Source organism: Tubulanus polymorphus, chromosome 10, assembly GCF_964204645.1.
Source record: "Tubulanus polymorphus chromosome 10, tnTubPoly1.2, whole genome shotgun sequence".
NCBI classification, from domain to species: Eukaryota; Metazoa; Nemertea; class Palaeonemertea; order Tubulaniformes; family Tubulanidae; genus Tubulanus; species Tubulanus polymorphus.
In genome coordinates this window covers 820,038-842,129 of record NC_134034.1, presented here as the reverse complement: position 1 = coordinate 842,129, position 22,092 = coordinate 820,038, and the positions used below count along the sequence as shown (strand labels likewise).

The window sequence follows — 22,092 nt, the reverse complement described above, 5'->3', positions numbered from 1 at the left end:
GTTCTGGTGAGGTGGTACAGTGGTTTTCTACAGAGCACAGTTTACTGCACCCTGTAATAGCAGTGTAAATGTGTAATGTATGTCAGTCAGTAAACAGGGATATATAGGTGAAGAACAGGGAAATATATATTCTATGAAAAACTTATCATCATTGATCATCATTAGTGTAAAATACCTGACACAAAAAACAAAACAATTCCTTCATGGACAGTTCATCATGTGAGCTATAGTTAGATAAATACCACTCTTATTGTCGTGCTATGAATTCAAGTCCAGTGTCAAATTATTATCAATTTCATGATTGAATTCAGACTTTTATCCATATAGATTAGAACACCTCTCATTATTTCTCTGCCTCTCGTCTCTACCTCTCTCCCTCTTCTCTCTACCTCTCCCTCCTCTCTACCTTTCTCTCTCTTCTCTCCCTCTCCTCTCTTCTCTCTCCCTCTCCTCTCTTTTCTCCCTCACCTCTCTCCCTCTCATATTTCAGTTCTCCCTCACCTCTCCTCTCTTCTCTCTCCCTTGCCTCTCTCTTCCCTCGGTCACCTCTCTCTTCCCTCCCGCACCTCTCTCTTCCCTCCTGCACCTCTCTCTTCTCTCGGTCACCTGTCTCTTCCCTCCCTTGCCTCTCTCTTCCCTCGTTCACCTCTCTCTTCCCTCCCCCACCTCTCTGCTCTCCCCCTCCCCTCCCCATTTTGTTCGATATCTCTTCTCTCTCTACCAGGTAGTTAAATAGTTTATGATTCATTCATTCATTCGATTTCACACATCTGTAGAAACACAACACAGACTTTCACTTTACTCTACATCATCCATTCATCCATCCATTCAGCAGCAGCAGCAGCAGCAGCAGCAGCAGCAGCAGCAGCACCAGCAGCAGCAGCAGCAACTTCTCATAATCTAAAACTAAACACTCACTTCACTGTGGCCTTCACTCAACCGGAGCAGGTACAAACAAATCCATAGCATTCACTAATGATGTCATAGGTCGATTTATGGAGCCAGACATCTTTGTGGAATGGCCTAGATAGTTAGTAGATAATTTGATGATGTCATAGGGGGATTCATGGAGGCAGACATCTTTTTAGAAGTGTCTATAAATCAAATCACTGGTAGAAGGCGATTTGATGATGTCATAGGGGGATTTATGGAGGCAGACATCTTTATAGGAGTGTCTATAGATCAAATCACTAGTAGAAGATAATTTGATGATGTCATAGGTGGATTTATGGAGGCAGACATCTTTTCTAGAGGTGTCTATTGATCGAATCAATAGTAACCAATTTGATGATGTCATAGGGGGATTTATGGAGGCAGACATGTTTTCTAGAAGTGTCTATAGATCAAAACACTAGTAGATGTCTTTCTTAGACAGATCTATGATTCTGTAAGCTGCTGTTGAGATCTGCTGTCCGTGTTGACTTGTGTTAATTACCATTTTTCTCATTATGAAATTGATGCCTGGATGTCACTAACTCCTTGCGCTCCCTCAGCTGCTGGTGTCAGGTTATAGCTGGTGATTCATCTATTTACCAGTTTTTGAAAGGATTCTTCTGAACCTTGGTCTCCTGTTGACAGCTGTCATTAAACCAACACAACTCTGCTACTACTATATCAGCTGAGGTGGCTAGAATGTCAATCGAAACTGTAGACTCTGTATCTTACTGCGGTTAAGTTGAGACCGGTAAAATTCTACCATGAGTTGGCGTCAAATACTGAGTAAGAGTTTGTGAAATACAGCACTCTGTCTCTTACTGTGGTCAAGTTGAGACTGGTAAAATTCTACCCCGAGTTGGCGTCAAATACTGAGTAAGAGTTTGTGAAATACGGTAGACTCTGTCTCTTACTGCGGTCAAGTTGAGACTGGTAAAATTCTACCCCGAGTTGGCGTCAAATACTGAGTAAGAGTTTGTGAAATACAGTAGACTCTGTCTCTTACTGCGGTAAAGTTGAGACCGGTAAAATTCTACCCCGAGTTGGCGTCAAATACTGAGTAAGAGTTTGTGAAATAGAGTAGACTCTGTCTCTTACTGCGGTAAAGTTGAGACTGGTAAAATTCTACCCCGAGTTGGTGTCAAATACTGAGTAAGAGTTTATGAAATACAGTAGACTCTGTCTCTTACTGCGGTAAAGTTGAGACCAGTAAAATTCTACCCCGAGTTGATGTCAAATACTGAGTAAGAGTTTGTGAAATACAGTAGACTCTGTCTCTTACTGCGGTAAAGTTGAGACTGGTAAAATTCTACCCCGAGTTGGTGTCAAATACTGAGTAAGAGTTTGTGAAATACAGTAGACTCTGTCTCTTACTGCGGTAAAGTTGAGACTGGTAAAATTCTACCCCGAGTTGGTGTCAAATACTGAGTAAGAGTTTATGAAATACAGTAGACTCTGTCTCTTACTGCGGTAAAGTTGAGACTGGTAAAATTCTACCCCGAGTTGGTGTCAAATACTGAGTAAGAGTTTATGAAATACAGTAGACTCTGTCTCTTACTGCGGTAAAGTTGAGACTGGTAAAATTCTACCCCGAGTTGGTGTCAAATACTGAGTAAGAGTTTGTGAAATGCAGTAGACTCTGTCTCTTACTGCGGTAAAGTTGAGACTGGTAAAATTCTACCCCGAGTTGGTGTCAAATACTGAGTAAGAGTTTATGAAATACAGTAGACTCTGTCTCTTACTGCGGTAAAGTTGAGACCGGTAAAATTCTACCCCGAGTTGGTGTCAAATACTGAGTAAGAGTTTGTGAAATACAGTAGACTCTGTCTCTTACTGCGGTAAAGTTGAGACCGGTAAAACTCTACCCCGAGTTGGTGTCAAATACTGAGTAAGAGTTTGTAAAATACAGTAGACTCTGTCTCTTACTGCGGTAAAGTTGAGACCGGTAAAATTCTACCCCGAGTTGGTGTCAAATACTGAGTAAGAGTTTGTGAAATACAGTAGACTCTGTCTCTTACTGTGGTAAAGTTGGTGTCAAATACTAAATAAGAGTTGGTGAAATACAGTAGACTCTGTCTCTTACTGCGGTAAAGTTGAGACTGGTAAAATTCTACCCCGAGTTGGTGTCAAATACTGAGTAAGAGTTTATGAAATACAGTAGACTCTGTCTCTTACTGCGGTAAAGTTGAGACTGGTAAAATTCTACCCCGAGTTGGTGTCAAATACTGAGTAAGAGTTTGTGAAATGCAGTAGACTCTGTCTCTTACTGCGGTAAAGTTGAGACTGGTAAAATTCTACCCCGAGTTGGTGTCAAATACTGAGTAAGAGTTTATGAAATACAGTAGACTCTGTCTCTTACTGCGGTAAAGTTGAGACCGGTAAAATTCTACCCCGAGTTGGTGTCAAATACTGAGTAAGAGTTTGTGAAATACAGTAGACTCTGTCTCTTACTGCGGTAAAGTTGAGACCGGTAAAACTCTACCCCGAGTTGGTGTCAAATACTGAGTAAGAGTTTGTAAAATACAGTAGACTCTGTCTCTTACTGCGGTAAAGTTGAGACCGGTAAAATTCTACCCCGAGTTGGTGTCAAATACTGAGTAAGAGTTTGTGAAATACAGTAGACTCTGTCTCTTACTGCGGTAAAGTTGAGACCGGTAAAACTCTACCCCGAGTTGGTGTCAAATACTGAGTAAGAGTTTGTAAAATACAGTAGACTCTGTCTCTTACTGCGGTAAAGTTGAGACCGGTAAAATTCTACCCCGAGTTGGTGTCAAATACTGAGTAAGAGTTTGTGAAATACAGTAGACTCTGTCTCTTACTGTGGTAAAGTTGAGACTGGTAAAATTCTACCCCGAGTTGGTGTCAAATACTGAGTAAGAGTTGGTGAAATACAGTAGACTCTGTCTCTTACTGCGGTAAAGTTGAGACTGGTAAAATTCTACCCCGAGTTGGTGTCAAATACTGAGTAAGAGTTTATGAAATACAGTAGACTCTGAGTGTTGTCACCATTTTGAAGTGCACTTTGAAGTGCAAATCACAGTAACATTATTAACAATCTCTGATGGGACAGAACCGGACAGAACCGGACAGAACCGAGTACGATGAGTCAGTCTTCATAGTTCATTGCTCGCTATAAACTGTAATAATTACTAATACAATCAGACTATTGAAGAGCATCTTCTTAATACTTCACGTTTAATGAACTGCAATCAGAGCTTTCTACATCGCTGGGCGAACCGTCTGAACATTGTCTGCAGATTCAAACTATCAATTGTCGGGGGTGGAGAGCTCAGAGAAGAACTACAGAAAGAAACTCTGTCACTGTCAGGATTCAAACTATCAATTGTCGGGGGTGGAGAGCTCAGAGAAGAAAACTACAGAAAGAAACTCTGTCACTGTCAGGATTCAAACTATCAACTGTCGGGGCTGGAGAGCTCAGAGAAGAACCACAGAAGATCATCTATTGTCTCCTCATCGGCCGTGGCCTTCTGTTAGTGGTATATACTGAGGAGATTCACCGCTATCACTATAGCGCTGAGGAGAATGTTGATCTAATCAAAAAGCAGGAAACCACAAGAATAACTGGTGCCGAACTTCCGCATGAATCTTGATAACAACATTCTTCTTCAACACATCTCATCTACAGACTCCTTCCTTACTTTCTTCGGGTAACCAGTCCAATTAGCTGCTGCTATATGAACCAGTCCAATTTGCTGTCACTATGAACCAGTCCCCGCTGTAATTGTCTCTATCTAAAGGATTAGTTATGTTATCAGTATTAATTTATGGTGCTAATGACCTCAGTTTATAAGACATGTAACATTGAAGACAGTTATGTTGTTTTCTCTGTTATAAATTCCCGATAGACTGCGTTCAGATTTTATTGTTCATTAATTAGTACCATTAGAGGCTGAACATGATAAACATCCTTCCTATACATACAAACTAACATCTACACCACTCTGGTCAATTTAATGATGTCATAGGGGGCGGGGTGGAGGTAGCCATCTTAACTGCAAGGGTCTGTAAAGGTTATTTCATATCATAACGTTTTATGGAGGGTTCCATGTAGTGACAATGATGTCATAGGGGGATTTATGGAGGTGGACATCTTTTCTAGAAGTGTCTGTATCAAATCACTAGTAGACAATTTGATGATGTCATAGGGGGATTTATGAAGACAGACGTCTTTTTTAGAAGTGTCTATAGATCAAATCACTAGTAGACAATTTGATGATGTCATAGGGGGATTTATGAAGGCAGACGTCTTTCTAGAAGTGTCTATAGATCAAATCACTAGTAGACAATTTGATGATGTCATAGGGGATTTATAGAGGCAGAATCTATTCTGGAAGTGTCTATAGGTCGAATATAGTCGGTAATTTGATGATGTCATTGAGGGATTTAATGGAGGCAGACATCTTTTCTAGAAGTGTCTATAGATCAAATCAGTAGTAGACAATTTGATGATGTCATAGGGGGATTTATGGAGGCGGGCATGTTTTCTGGAAGTGTCTGTAGATCAAACCACTTAGTATTTTTTATTAGTCATAGCTGGGGATAGTAAGTCTGAGGTAGTGATGTCATAGGGGGATTTGTAATGTCAGTAACAGTTACAGTACATGGTCTGATGTATGTATGTAGGGAGACTCAGTGTGTAATGAGGTTATTATCGATATTATCAAAATCAATTATTGATTGATTCGATATATAATCGTGTTATCGGTGAATTGAACCGTGAAACAATATTTCATCTGTGTGTTTATTGTGTGGTGAACACAAGCTGGGGTCAGGGGGAGGGAGAGAGGGGGCTAGAGAGGGAGAGAGGGGTTTGAGAGGGAAGAGGGGTATAGGGTAGATTGAAGGAGGGAGAGAGGGGTTAGGGAGCGAATGAGACAGGGCTAGAGAGGGAGAGAATGGTTTGGGAGTTAGGGTTAGAGGTAATAGGTGGGAGACTTGTAGTAGGACTGGTGCTTACTGTGTTTAGAAGAAGCTTAGTTTGTTGAGAAATTGAAATGATGATTTTATAAACTGGACCAATAACCTTATATAGTGCATGATGTGTATTTACAGCTATATATTATCATTATTATTATTATTATTATTATTATTATTATTATTATTATTATTATTATTATTATCATTATTATTATTATTATTATTATTATTATTATTATTATTATTATAATTATTATTATTATTATCATTATTATTATTATTATTATTTTGCAGCAATCTATGGACTTGCCGCCGGATAAAGCCCGTATATTGAGTAGCTATGACGATGAGAAGAAATGGGACATTGTCTGTGATCAGGTAGGCTGCGGCGAGTGAGTGAGCCGTATCTCACGGATAGGTGGCGTTAGTGTGAATCAGATCCTCCATTGCCGCAGTAACTTTTTCCGATGCGTTATATTTTTTCATAAATATTGTTTTTTGTTTTTTTGTTTTGAATATTATTAGGAATTAGTACAAGCGAAGCAGCCTCCTGAGTATTACACGACCAGACTGAGAGCTTATCTCGATCCAACGCGAGGAAACAGGGTTCGTATGTTTAACTGTTCATTTCATTAATTAGTATCACTGTCGAAAACCGTTCATTTCATTAATTAGTATCACTGAAAATAGACGTTCATTTCGGTAATTAGTGTTTAAGTGACCGAAACTGTTTATATCATTAATTAGTATAACTGAAAGTCAAAGTTTCTAAATGTGCGTTACAAAAATTCTAAATTCAGATTTGATGAAATTGAAGTTTTTTAGCGTGAAGCGAAAGCCTTTTTTAACCAGTAGCGCCCCCTGTGACACCTTTTTAATGGATAATTCAAACTTGGAATAAATTGATCAATATTTTCCCGATTTGTGCTTTACAGGAGAAATCTAAGAAAGTATGTATTGAAATATGACAAAACAACATCTGTTTAATTATTTTCGTGAACAAATTCCCAATATTCAAAACGGGGTACCCGCATGGCTACTGCGGCAAGCGAGGATTCCACGAGGATCCACCAGGTGTCGCTAGTATATCGTTGGTCGTCCGCGTTCGATTTTCTTGTACATTTCAATTAAAACTGAATGAACTTTTCTCTTAAATGAATCAATTATTTATGAAAACTTAACCGATTTCTGGGTAGAAGAATTGAAGTATTGTATATTTTGTCAGTGCTCTGAAAAAAATCCACTTGAAAGTCAATGGACTAATTTTGAAAACGGACGACTGCTCGTCACGCCATCTGGTGTGATAGCTGGTTATGCGGGTTCCCCATTAACCCGTTCATATCCGTAATTAATCATTACGAAATCTGACGATCTATTTATAGAATATTTACGAAACGAACAAATTTTCTCCAACTAAAAATTCCGTATTTTAATGAATATCTCGTGGTGAATGGAAGATCGTCCCTGTATACAAACTACTAACACAGTATCTATAGTTCCTCAGTCATATAACCCCATGATATTATAATTATTATTATTATTATTATTATTATTATTATCGACAGCTTTAATTAGGGCAAACGTCAATCAAAAATTATTAGCGGAAAAATTATCCGATTCCAGATACTGAGTATATACACGCATATAGACGTATAGTCTGTACGTAAATGCTTATACAGACAGTCTAAACGCATTCAGTCCATTTTATTGTGAAGCCAAAAATGGCCAGAAATTCATTAAAAAAACAAAATTCCATAAAAAAACCATAGTCTTTATTTTCCCTACGTGATAACAGTCTCCGTGCGCCAGTAGTAGAACCTCTTGTTGTATGTTAATGGAATAAGGTTTTTTGGTCAGTAGGTTATTATAGTGGCCTCTTAAGGGTCGTTAGTATGAAGTATATTACGACGATTTTATTATTGAACGTTGCTAGAAATTCCTCGAAAACGAATTTATATTTATTTCTTTTAGAATTTATTGCTTAATTTTACAGTATTTTCGTATATAATTTCTATATAGGCCTGATACAGTTAAACTCGCTGCTCAACTCATCGCGGTCATTGTGTCGATGTCTTCAGTGTTCTTGTTATGCTGGTATTTTAAAGGGGGGCTGCATTCATTGTTAAGTGTATGACATTATGGCTGTTGAAGTAGCAAGGCTTTCGATCCCCCCCCCAAAAAAAAAAAATTAAACAGAAAATTAAGCTTAATTTTGTTGTAATCCATTTTTCGCATTAGCTCAATATATTTCGAAGCAATTATCAGTATTGATAGAATACTGACATCCTCTCTGATAGGGGCAGCAGATATTCTATATGGGGTGGTTGACTTTCAGAGCGGTGGAGAAACTAAAACCTTAAGCGGCGAACACTGAACACTAGACAAAATGAAGACTTTCACTGAATTGGAAAAACAAATTGGGATTGAAAAATAGAGAATGAGACTCAGTAATCTGATCATCTGAGCGAGAGTTTAACTGTATTACATTTTCATACTCTGCTCAGGGTCCGCGTTTTAAAATGTTTCATCTTTAAGAATTTTCGCTTCAATTTTTAAGAATTATTCCAACAAGTTTTCTAGCAGTCGGTTTCATTTAGCTTCAAAATTTATCAAAACAATTTTCAAAATTTGAATAATTTATGAAATAAATGAAATATCACTGACACTATTAGGTTTGGATTATGGATACTATGGTGAGTATGTTAAAAGAGATATTTTTAATTCGAATTCAATTTTCTCTGTATAAGGGTCTCAGCATGTTAGATATCAGGGTTCAAAATGTTCGTTAGTTAAAACCCCACGGCCCCCTAGGTTGCGAGCAATTCATCAGCTCGAATCTTAGACTGTTTCGGCCAGGTCTGGCAGTCGCATCTAAGATTTCAAATTTTTTTCGAAGATAATTTTGAACCCTGATTAATTAAGGACACCAAATAAGGATGTACTCTATCTGTCATCAGACTCTGCTGCTGATAGTATTGTGGCTTATTGGGGAAAACCCGGATGAGGTCTTTTTTTAACTCGTGGAAATCTATTTTTAGTTCTAGCAATTAAATGATGATTGTAAACAGGTTTGATGCGTTGATTCAGAATCCGGTTCCACTGTTTGACGACTGAAGACTGAATTTAACTCAATGAAATTCATCGCAGTTATGTGATTTTTCCAATCGGGCGACGCCTGGAAAACTCGGGAATCAGAAAAAATGTTGACTTTAGAATCAGTTCATTTTCAGAGAAATCAGTCAATTTTAACAGAGGGTCATTCATTTATTATGTACACATTAGGGGAGGGGGAGGGGTCAGTGCAATTACGTACTGTAATGCTTAATGTATACGAAAAAATGGCTGATTTTGCGTACAGAGGGGGAGGGGGGTTGATAAGTCAAATTTTATGCGTACGTAATAAATGAATGATCCCCAGTGGAACTGGATGTAAAGCTAGGTTGATATTGCGCATGCCTCTTAGATCTCTCAGTAGCCATCACGGCTCTCTAACTATCGCTGGCCATCGCAATCTGCGCTTTAAAGCTTTATTTTCTGAAGCCCGAATTTGAAGGAAGGAATGATTTTAAGCGGAGGTTAGCACCAGACCGCCCGTCTGTACCCTGCAACACAAACCTCCATTTACCCAGTTGGTTCAACGGGTCTCTCATCTGAGTTTTTATATTTTGTAATAGGCCTAACAGGTTTTGGTATCACGACTAATTAACCTGCTGAATTGGACTACCGCCCCCTAGTGTTAGAAATATGAAATATGAATTATAATAAAGCTCTAGACATCAGAGATTCTTCAGAATAGTTGAAAGCTTTAAGATGAACTTGATAAAGTGAAATGAAATATGTGTAATAGTGTTTGTAAGAAGGGTATACCCTACCCCAGTAGTGAATGTTGTGGTATATTTAGCATCTTAATGTGTACACGTCCTATTCAGATATAGAATACCCTATAGAATTCATTAGTTCAATATGTCTGTTATTCATTTGAATCCAATTTATGCCATTTTGAGTTGAATTTCATAGCTCCACTCATCTCCCACTCATCCCCTCCACTCACCCTCACTCAGCCTAGTGCTCCTCAGAATGTGCTTAGTTCTATAGTTACTGCGTTCAACCGTAGATCAGTTCCACAGTAACTGTCTGTTGGGACTTGAATCTAGTTTTAAAATGTTAAAATGATTCCAATCCAGAATTAGAACACTGAAAATTATAGGGAACTGAATCCTGGTTCTTTAGTTGAATTACTAATAACATATTTTTGCGTTATAAATTCCAAGTTGCCAAAATATTCCTTGAACATCGAATATCCCAAACTTCTGGATGGCATTAAACAGAGGGAGGTCACCCTCTGTGACCTCCTTGCGGTAAACCGATGTAGAGGGATTACCTCTCTCAGACCTCCCAACAGTGATCGCCCTGACCTCTCTAACCGGCTAGTATAGAGGTCATTATCAGAAACCTCCTCGCAGGGTTACCTCTCTCAGTGAGCTCTCTGTCTAATGTAAATGTGTATTTTCTCACTGTTCTCTACAGCTCTGGCCAATCACTGCTGTCACTTGTCACTGTCGAAATTATGAGGTATCAAAATAAATAAATTAATATTAATTAATTAATTTGCTTACGTCCTTTTGTTTCATCGTCCATGTTATCATTCAAATTATACCCGTCATGTTTACGTGCTTTGTCAAACTTTGGTTATTTTTTCATATTTTTTCTATGGTAAAATGAAATATGCCTGACCTGTACAGGATGTAGGACCAGTTGCGGGATGTAGGACCAATTGTGGGATGTAGGACCAATTGTGGGATGTAGGACCAATTGTGAGATGTAGGACCAATTGTGGTCTTGTCGTTTAATCATTAATTTGGAACTTGAATTAGCTTAGACTGGTCTTTAATTTTCCAATAAGTTGAGATATGAATTTCAACGTCAGATCCTTCTTTCTATATCTAAGGCATATTTGATTTGTTGTCTTGTTTTTGTAGCTGGTTTTTTTTTGTCTTGTCTCGTTCCGGTTTTAGTTTTGAATGTAGCTTTTAAGATATAAATCTCATGCACAACAATTTTTCGTCGAAAAAACACAAGAGTTTTTTTAGACGGTTATCAAAAACCGATAGTTTGCATGGAACCAGTATAAAACTATTTGTAAATGTGATCTGTGTAATGTGTATTAGAAACTGCAAACCACAAAGCATCATCACTGTTCAGTTGCACAGTTCAGGATCCAGTTGCACAGTTCAGGATCCAGTTCCACAGTTCAGGATCCAGTTCCACAGTTCAGGATCCAGCTCCACAGTTCAGGATCCAGTTCCACAGTTCAGGATCCAGTTCCACAGTTCAGGATCCAGTTTCACTATTCAGGATCCAGCTCCACAGTTCTGGATCAAGCTCCACAGTTCAGGATCCAGTTTCACTGTTCAGGATCCAGCTCCACAGTTCAGGATCCAGTTTCACTGTTCAGGATCCAGCTCCACAGTTCTGGATCAAGCTCCACAGTTACTGGACCCAGTTTCACAGTCCAAGATCCAGTTCCAAAACCAAACCTGTGACGTCTGTGCAACTGAAAACCTGGGGCTGCAGTTTGTCAAAAGTTGGTTTCAGTGGATAGTTGATACAGTAACTGTTCTTGTTACTATCATATTTATCCACCGGTTATCTTTAACCATCTTTCGACCAACTGCAGCTCCTGGATTCTAAAAACAAAGTGCTGATGATTTTATTTTAATCCGTGTCTCGTCAATACAATGTAATATTTTGTCCCGTCATAAATTCATATTTCATTAATTTGTTTTTATTTGTCGACTGTAGAATCGCAGGTCCACTCGAGTAAGAATCAATTGATTTTATTTATTTTATTTATTTCACGTATTTTTTTCTCTGTCAGTTTTAACAATTTACTAAATATTTCTGTTTTCATTTTTTCGCTGTAATCAAAAAAAGGGTGAAAATTTATTAAATTCAAAAAATTAATCAATTTTTTCAATCATCGAATCAATATCGAAATATCATTCTATCATATTTTATCAGCACACTTGTCTGTTTTGTCCTTTTAATCATTTTAGATATTTTTATCTCTTCAAATTTAATCATGAATCTTCGTAATCAATTTTTCATCTCAAATAAATCCCCATTTATTCTCGCGGTCACCCGTGTCAACTCAGGACTTCGTAATCAAAACTCACCGAAAAATCTCAATTTAGACTTGTTTTTGAATATTTAGAACTTTAAAAGGAGTCAGAAATGATTCCTCTGGTATGGAATTGGTTCCTAGAATATATCACAAATATTTACACATATCTCCTGACTATTAGACACGGGTGACCTTCTGACCCCCCCACCTGCATTTTTTTATATCACTATGTACATATATGAATGTTTTTAACGCAAATAATTGCATAAACTGTTAACATAATTATTAAAAGCATTCCTCGATACCTTTTTAAAATAAACCAATATATATATATATATATATATATATATATATATATATATATATATATATATATATAACACTGCATACAACGACCCCTCAGCTGTACTCATTGATCCTGTTTCAGTCAGTGACATTTCAAGGCAACATTTCAAGTTCTCGGCCTTTCTGAAAATGTTTCTGATCAAAGACTTAGTTTTAGTTTAGAGTCCTCGATCTGCAGTTCCTCAATTGTGAGTTAAGGGTTAACTCTTTAGTTAAGATCGGTTCATTTTCAATGAGTTAACTCCGATATTGAAACTCACAACTGCGGAACACGGTCCCAATGTCTGTTGCTGGAACGTTACTATTTACTGGTGGACGAATACCATCAATATTGTCAGGGTAGCTAACCAGCGTTAGAGCAACTGCCACCTCTGATCAATTTCTCAGGTTATATTTGGCTCTAGGATGAATTTCAACTCCTAAGTGTCAATTGAGAATTGTAGAATTGGACTCATGTTTTCACGCACTAAGACAGAGTCTACTGTTATATATACATATATATAAGTACATGTATTGTATCGGATTTATCGGGGTTTTTTTTTCGCTGTAAGTCGAGTGGCAGGTGTTTCCAATGTTCCGATGAATAGAATGAATTCATGTATCATATCATATGTATTTTAAACAAGTTGAATCGATTTTTTACGTATTAATAGAAATATCACATCACGAAAAGGTCTCATTCTTGACTTACATTGTTTCATATCTAACTCTTCGACCTACTTATTGATTATTCATAGTGAATGTATTAATTCCTATAGTAAGAGTTTGTGAAATACAGTAGACTCTGTCTCTTACTGCGGTTAAGTTGAGACCGGTAAAATTCTACCCCGAGTCGGTGTCAAATACTGAGTAAGAGTTTGTGAAATACAGTAGACTCTGTCTCTTACTGCGGTAAAGTTGAGACCGGTAAAATTCTACCCCGAGTTGGTGTCAAATACTGAGTAAGAGTTTGTGAAATACAGTAGACTCTGTCTCTTACTGCGGTAAAGTTGAGACCGGTAAAATTCTACCCCGAGTTGGTGTCAAACACTGAGTAAGAGTTTGTGAAATACAGTAGACTCTGTCTCAAAGTTTGTAAGCTTAAGAAGTGATTTATTTTTTAACTGAATTCTAAAACACCAGTCACCTAGTCAGACCCATGTATACTACTGGTCACTGGTGAAATGTGACTAGTTGCTTGAGTCCATCATTGATTTGTGACATGTACATATCATACTAGTGAGTCAATCATAGGCCAACCCAAGATCACCTGACCACCTGTGACATCACAACCCCTGCCAGCCAACCACTAACCCTAACCCTAGGTCATATGATCACCTGTGACATCACATCCCCAGCCAGTCAACCACTAACCCTAACCCTAGGTCACATGACCACCTGTGACATCACATCCCCTGCCAGCCAACCACTAACCCTAACCCTAGGTCACATGACCAGCAGTGACATCACAACCCCTGCCAGCCAACCACTAACCCTAACCCTAGGTCACATGATCACCTGTGACATCACATCCCCAGCCGGTCAACCACTAACCCTAACCCTAGGTCACATGACCACCTGTGACATCACATTCCCAGCCGGTCAACCACTAACCCTAACCCTAGGTCACATGATCACCTGTGACATCACAACTGGCCAGCCAATCACAGGCCAACCCTAGATCACATGACCACATGTAACATGTAAACAGATAATCTGTGACAGCCAATCATAACCCAACCTTAGGTCACATGATCATATGAAATTTGTGTTTACATGTTGCCTATCACATGTAAACATAAGAAATAGAGTGGAGAGTGGACAGCAGACAGCTTGATGAACTGTAGTAGCCCTCTAACTGCTGACAGCTTGATGAACTGTAGCCCTCTCAATTTTACCCCTTTTTTTAAGGATCATGAATAAAGATTTTTGATAATTTTGATTTCCAGAAGCGTAAAATTCTCGGTGATACGACATCGACGCAACTGCTACGAGATCTCGAAATCTCATTGAGAACTAATAATATCGAGTAAGTATATCCCTCATTATCAACTCACAGTGATAGTGGGGGGGCGAGCGGGTATGGTTCCATGGGGGGATTAGGGGGGAATTTTTACAGGTACAGAGAGTTTGGGGGGAGTTTACATACTCGTAATCATTGTAAATGTGTTTATATATTTCTAGATGGGTGCGAGAATTTCTAAGCGACACTAATCAAGGTTTAGATGTTTTAGTAGATTATCTCGCGTATACAGGAGTTCTGATGAGGTGAGTTTAACACATCAAGAGTTTATCCATATAGCTCTATGTGCATTTGGTCCCTGCATTATTGTTGAACTGCACAAAATTCAGTTGAACTCGCGTTCTATTCTCGGTTGAATTCTGTGGAACTCAGTTGAACTTGCGTTCTATTCTCGGTTGAATTCTGTGGAACTCAGTTGAACTCGCGTTCTATTCTCGGTTGAATTCTGTGGAACTCAGTTGAACTCGCGTTCTATTCTCGGTTGAATTCTGTGGAACTCAGTTGAACTCGCGTTCTATTCTCTGTTGAATTCTGTGGAACTCAGTTGAACTCGCGTTCTATTCTCGGTTGAATTCTGTGGAACTCAGTTGAACTCGCGTTCTATTCTCGGTTGAATTCTGTGGAACTCAGTTGAACTCGCGTTCTATTCTCGGTTGAATTCTGTAGAACTCAGTTGAACTCGCGTTCTATTCTCGGTTGAATTCTGTGGAACTCAGTTGAACTCGCGTTCTATTCTCAGTTATGAAACTATATTTTCTAGTTCTTTCTATTTCCAGTTTCTCAGTGATCTGGATCCGGTTCCACAGTTCTGAGTTAGTTAAAACATTGAAAATGAACTGATTCTAACTCAGAGTTAACTCTAACTCACAACAGTGGAACTAGGTCCTGTTTCACAAATTATTTAAACACAAATTTACTGTCTATGAACACACGCAAGCACTACCCTGCACTGTTTCTGTATGCACCCGCCTCTAGATGGCTGCCTCTATAAATCCCCCTATGACATCATCAAATTGCTAAGTGATTTGATCTATAGACACTCCTAGAAAAGATGTCTGCCTCCATTAATCCCCTTATGACATCATAAAATTGTCTACTAGTGATTTCATCTATAGAGACTTCTAGACAAAGATGGCCGCCTCCATAAATCCCCCTATGACATCATCAAAATGTCTACTAGTGATTTGATCCATAGACACTTCTAGACAAAGATGACCGCCTACATAAATCACCCTATGACATGATATGACGTGATCCCCTTAATTAATGATGATGTCATAGTCGAATTGAAGAAGGCAGCCATTTATGCCTGCGTGAATCCCCACGTTTTCCGATGATGTCATAGGGTGATGGTTATAGAGGCAGCCATGTTGTGATAATGTATAATGTTGTGTATGGTTTTTCTAGGAAAGACGACGGAGAAACGATGAACTTAAAGTTAGTAAAATAAATACCAATCATACGTAATTTATTCTAATCGGCAGCAAGCGTAAACCTATTTATATCAAAGCTTTCCGATGTAGCCGTATTTTTTTTCTTTTTAATCATTAGTTTCTGATGCTTCAATTTTTTTTTTCAACTTCTCAGAAATTGTTAGATGATTTTAACCGAACGCGCGGTAGATTACGAAGAATGCGTAGATATTTTTAGGAATAATTCTCGGGCGGGTGATGATTCTGAAAAGACCACAGTTTCACAGTTATACGTTCGTCATGGTCGAATATATGATTTTTTATATTCAAATATCTACGATTCAAATTGAACCCATAATTACGTAACTGATATTTAGTTATAGCAGTCAAACCCAGTGTAAGTCATCATCAGGATAAGTCATCACATTACTGAAGTAGTTTCTATTTGTACAGGGCGGATCCAGAGGCCGAACTTGTCACAATCCAAAAGTTACTTTGATGTCCATATAGGCAATATCAAGCGTTCACTGAAATGCAACAATTTTTAGTTTGCTGATGAAATGAAAAAAATTGGCACTCAGAAAACTTTAATGGACTTGTACACGTCCCATAAGTCCCCCTGGATCCACCCCTGTTTTATTAGCAGTTCAATGTACAAAGTGTAAGTCGTCATTTGGAATGAAGTCATTGACGCGATCATCTTCACAACTATGAAGACTTTAACAAGTTTGACTGCGTTTCTAAATTCTATTTCGTATAATATATACATGTACTTATTCAAGAATCGCGAATTCATTTGCGTCTTAGTCGTAAATTTGATTTTTGTGATAGAATTTTTCATAATTTTGTATGAATTTTACGTATATTTCAGTGGTTTTATTCAGTTTCAAGTAATCCGTATTTCGACCAAGTTTTTCCATATTCCGTCCGTTTATTTTTACCAAAATTTTGAATTCCGTCCACTTTTTCGCTTCAGGAAAGAACAGAGTCTATCGTCGTCGATATCGGAAGACGCGGACAGTGAAAGTAACATATCGAGTCCGGCGCGTAGTACAGGGGGAGCCACCGGTCTGCAGAAACAACGCGTCCATTCCAACAAGAGTCCGAAGCGTAGACGCAGTCAGAAAGTTCACATGGGCGAAGCTCGCGACGACGTTCATGTTTGTATCATGTGTCTGAGAGCGATTATGAATCATCAGGTTAGTCGCGGGTTCCCTCCTTAATAACTAGAACTTAATCGGCAAATCCCCCTATGACATCATCGACATGCATAACCATTGGATCTATAGACACTTGTGGAAAAAATGTCTGCCTCCATAAATCCCCCTATGGCATCATCAAATAACATACTAGGGATTTGATCTAGACCTTTCTAGAAAAGACCTCTGCCTCCGTAAACCCCCTATCACATCATCGGACTACCTACTGGTGGTTTAAACTATAGACACTTCTAGAAAAGATGTCTGTCTCCATAAATCCCCCTATGACATCATCAAATTGTCTACTAGTGATTTGATCTATAGACACTTCTAGAAAAGATGTCTGCCTCCATAAATCCCCCTATGACATCATCAAATTGTCTACTAGTGATTTGATCTATAATCCTTTCTAGAAAAGATGTCTGCCTCCATTAATCCCCCTATAACATCATCAAGTTGAGAACTGTTTGACCAGGTTTTGGATGTGAAGTGCAAAAGCAGCTCATTTGGGATCCATAAATCATAAGATACCCCTTAAACCTGCATTCTGACTTAGTATTCCTGAAGATCAGGATATAGTCAAATAAATTATCAGCTCAAGTAACGTTTCAGACTCCTTATTCCTTCGATCCTTTAACTTTACAACACAGACTCAGAGTGTTTCATCAATAGTTATGATAGCCTTGTTTAGAATTATTTGTTTCTGTTTTTCAGTATGGTTTTAATCTAGTTATCGCCCACAATCAGGCTATAAACTGTATAGCGTTGAGTCTGAATCATAAATCCTACCGAACTAAAGCGTTAGTGCTCGAACTGCTTGCTGCTGTGTGTCTCGTTAACGGAGGACATGAAATTATTCTCTCCGCATTCGATAATTTCAAAGACGTAAGTTCAAAAGGATACTTTGGCTTGTATATCATTTGAAAAGTGATATTTTGACTTGTATATCATTTGAAAAGTGATATTTTAACTTGTTTATCAGTTGAAAAGTGATATTTTAACTTGTTTATCAGTTTAAAAGTGATATTTTAACTTGTTTACCGGTGGAAAAGTGATATTTTGACTTGTTTATCAGTTGAAAAGTGATATTTTGACTTGTCTATCTCAAAACTCCACCAAAATGAGACATTGTTTTCATGATAAATTTTCAGGTTTGTCAAGAACGACATCGGTTTCAAACGTTGATGGATTATTTCAAGAACTACGAAGAATTTCATATTGATTTTATGGTAATTTTCTACCTGTTTTAACCCTTTCCCACTCAGTCCCTATATCACCTGGCTTAACCCTTTCTCACCCAGTCCCTATTATCACCTGGCTTAACCCATTCTCACCCAGTCCCTATATCACCTGGCTTAACCCTTTCCCACCCAGTCCCTATATCACCTGGCTTAACCCTTTCACACCCAGCTGCAGGAATATTTCAGTAATTTGCGAGTGTTGTATATATTTCAGGTGGCCTGTATGCAGTTTATCAACATCGTTGTTCATTCTGTTGAAGATATGAATTTTCGTGTTCATTTACAATACGAATTTACACAAATCGGATTGGACGATTATCTAGGGGTGAGTTTTAGGTTTTAGATTCTGAACTCAATTCCAAAGTTCTCTGTTATCATCTGACTCAAGTTAGAACATCGTAAATGAACTGACAATGACTCAAGAGTCAAACTTCAAATCTAGCGATTATAAGAATGCCCTGGAATCAGGATCCTTAAAAGTTGTTGAAAGTCATTAAATGAGATTGGTCATGGACACTATGAACCGTGATATCTAAAATGAGTTTATTTCCAACTTCACTGTGTAGTTTCAACTGACATCACTGAAGAACTGAGTTCAGATGAACCAATTACTGGTTTAATGATGAACCTTCGTTCAGCAGCTTTTTGTTTAGGATATATAATGCAATGTTTGAATTCCGAATTTTTGTTTTTGCAGAAATTACGTCACACGGAAAGCGACCGATTACAAGTTCAAGTTCAGGCGTTCCTTGAGAATCTGATCGACGTTGCTCTGTTACTGGAGGATTCAGAGATGAAAACAGCCGCGTTAGAACAAGTTTCCGAGCTCGAGGATGAGCTATCACACGTATGTTTAACCGAGATTATAAAAAATAAAAATGGATTCATTGTAATGAGCAAAACTCACAATTGATGATTTAACCATTCATATTCTGACTGTTTCTAAGTTTTAACTAAACTTCATCATCAGAGAAACCGAAATGAAACTGTCAGAAAATCATCAATTGTGGGTTTTGTTCGTTACCTTTGAATTCTGAGATTAATCAGTCATATATTTACGCCATTTATGTCGTTTAATGAGTAAAAAGAAATTTTTATAGTTAATTTCGAAGTAGTTTCGCGATTTATTAGATTTCCTGTTTTATTTATCGATATTTTAGGGGGTGAGTTTGTTTGTTTATGGTATGAATAAATTCTGCTCTCAAATTTTTTCTCTGTCTTCAAGTAAAAAAATTTCTTTTTTCAAAATCACACGTTATTCCAGCTTAGTTTTTCATCCAGCTTTTTTTCATTTGTGAAGAACTTATATATACTTATAAGTACATTTTGCTTTTCCCCGAAGGTACAATAGTCAAGTCAAATTTAGACTAGTTCAACAAGGACTTGTTCTATTGTAAGGTCCAACTTGGATTTGTAAGTTTCAAACTTGAGTTGAACCTGGACTTGCTAGGTACTGAAGCCTTACAATTGCAATTTAAGTAAGGGCTATTTGGTGCTCAAGTTCCAATTGGAATTGTATAGCAAGAACCCATGTTGGCCCCGGTCAGAAATAGCTGTGCTCATATGATAGAGTACAGGTTAAGGCAGAATGAAGAACCCTTTAGTAAAATCGAATTGTTAAAACCTTAAATTCAATATCAAGTGAACTTTTGAATTTGTTTTGTTTATAATTTAGGCTTCTGAAGCGTTACAGGACTTGGAGGATGAAACAATGGCGAAAATTGGTAAAACTTCAACCAAATAACTAATTCAAAGTGTTTACGCGATAGTGAACTGTTGTAATGAGAAAATTTTCAATTGTTTTAATATAGTGGACTTGGAAATGCAGTTACAAGAAATAAAGGATGAAAATGAACAATTAAAGGTATGAATTTTTCTGAAGTCCAATACAAGATTCTCAAGAAGCCTGACCCTGGAATACTGAGACTTCGTGAATTGCTGGATGTTTTTGATTTAATTTCCAGGAAAACTTCGATACGGTGACCGTGGAACGCGATACTCTGCGTAAGGTCGTGTCGGAGAAAGACGAACATCTAACGTCGAAACAAGAACAATGGGAAAAAGAGCTGGAAGAGCTACAGAAAAATATCAGAAGTGAGTTATTTTTAAAACCCAGTCTACCCGATCTACAGTAGTCTCCACGATCGCCGAACTGGTTTTAATCTTCCCACATTGATTCTGGATCCACTTCTGGGGCATTTTGTGAATCCAGAGCAATTGACTCTGTGGCCTCTACGCCCTACGTCTGCTTTAAGGTTCTTAATCTGCTGCCATTGATTCTGGATTTACTAACATTGATTCAATGAGAAATCTCATAGAATCAATGTTAGCCAAACCAAAATCAATGTTGATTGATTTTTTGTCAGCGTGTGATAGATAATGCTAGGCAGCCAATCCATGGCTAGCCGTGCCATGAAATATTTATACATTAAATCAAACCCCTAGGATTAAAATTATCTTCAGGACTTTTACAAATTTTTAAAATTTCGTTCCATTTCAGATAATAATGTGTCAAAATCGACGTCTCAATCCACGACATCTGATTCGAAACCACCGGCGGCTCCCTCTACCGCCCCACCCCCGCCTCCACCACCCCCTCCACCACCACCCCCGCCTATAGGGGGCCCTGTACCACCTCCACCACCTCCTCCGATGATACCAGGAGCGCCACCACCACCCCCGCCACCAGGGGGAGCTATACCAAACGTAAATGGTAAGTTTGAATTCAAAAATTAGTTAAGGCATCATCAATTTTTAGGAGAGCGAGCTCGGAGTCTTTACGCTGCTGGAGAGCTTGGAGTTTCTCTGGAGCTGGAAAGCTCTAAGTCACTTCGCAGTTGGAGAGCAAGTGGAAGCACTGAAAGTGAAACTGATACGAGGACCTGGTTCCGTGCGATACTTGACTCTAGAAACAGTTGAAACATATGAAATGTACTCTTTTAAGTTGAAATTAACTAATAACCTTTGAACTTCGTCCAGTATTTCAGATATCGTCTTTCCCAAGTTCCCGGTTTATATTGACTTTTAAAATTTGCGATTTCATTTCATTTCCATTTGTTGATAGGTCCAGGTAGGGTTACGTGTACTTTTTCTAGAAACAATGAAAAAAATGTTATGATACGAATAATCAAACCATTGTCAATCTTTCCACACAGCAAATCATTGTCATGAAATACATGTTTCAAATATCATTTTGAGAAAGGGAAAAAAGCTTTCCGGATAAACTTTCAAATTCTATGACACTTAATGTCAAAATACATGTATTTTCATGAGCTATTCAATGCACCGACATGTTTATTTACTTAACTCCCTGGATCAATGGGTTCTGTCCGTTAATTCTGCCATCTTAATCAAAAATGTTCTCCTAATCTAGAAAAAATTATCTTTGAAAATCACTTTCAGATGAAATAGATGATGAAATTGGTACATAATAAAATTTGATTTGAATTTGATTTCATTTCTCTTTTTTCAATTACATCAATTTCAATTCGATGAATCAAACTTTATTTCGATATTTCATTTTCTTCTAAACGATTTTATTCCGTTGATTTTATTTCGATTTTTCTTCTTTCTTTTTTATTTTTCACATTCCATGTTTTTTATTTGAAGACCCAGGTAAAATCTTCGTTTATATTTCTCTACGAATTCACTCCACAACGCCGTAAAATATCAACGAATCTAACACAGCTTCGAACGGATCCATTTATTACAAATGCAATAAAACCTTCAATTCTTAAACCCCCTTCCACCTCCCCTTCAATCCCCCCCAATCTCATGTTACACTATTGTATCAAACCAGTCTGACACATCCTCCCTCTGCAGGGAATCGAACCTGATGGCATCGCTACACTCAGCCACGGCACAAACCCCTGCATCAGTAGACCGGGTGCGCAGGTAC

At 38.0% G+C, this 22,092-nt stretch overlaps 1 protein-coding gene across 11 annotated transcripts in view; it reads left to right on the top strand.

The window, feature by feature from the left end:
- LOC141911781 (formin-like protein) overlaps positions 1-22,092 on the top strand; it is a 33,308-nt gene that overhangs the window by 2,949 nt on the left and 8,267 nt on the right. For 2 of the 11 annotated variants that reach the window (XM_074802823.1, XM_074802820.1), the window contains exons 2-17: positions 6,166-6,249; positions 6,397-6,477; positions 6,807-6,821; positions 10,399-10,443; positions 14,269-14,348; positions 14,504-14,587; positions 15,750-15,779; positions 16,731-16,953; positions 17,668-17,838; positions 18,105-18,182; positions 18,409-18,519; positions 18,892-19,041; positions 19,870-19,918; positions 20,006-20,058; positions 20,159-20,288; positions 20,695-20,907. In XM_074802823.1, coding sequence (XP_074658924.1) covers positions 6,166-6,249; positions 6,397-6,477; positions 6,807-6,821; positions 10,399-10,443; positions 14,269-14,348; positions 14,504-14,587; positions 15,750-15,779; positions 16,731-16,953; positions 17,668-17,838; positions 18,105-18,182; positions 18,409-18,519; positions 18,892-19,041; positions 19,870-19,918; positions 20,006-20,058; positions 20,159-20,288; positions 20,695-20,907 — 1,597 coding nt within the window. Of the gene's footprint in view, positions 1-6,165; positions 6,250-6,396; positions 6,478-6,806; positions 6,822-8,543; positions 8,565-10,398; positions 10,444-11,673; positions 11,692-14,268; positions 14,349-14,503; positions 14,588-15,749; positions 15,780-16,730; positions 16,954-17,667; positions 17,839-18,104; positions 18,183-18,408; positions 18,520-18,891; positions 19,042-19,869; positions 19,919-20,005; positions 20,059-20,158; positions 20,289-20,694; positions 20,908-22,092 lie in introns of all 11 variants that reach the window. The other 9 variants (XM_074802830.1, XM_074802822.1, XM_074802832.1 and 6 more) reach the window with 7 other exon arrangements.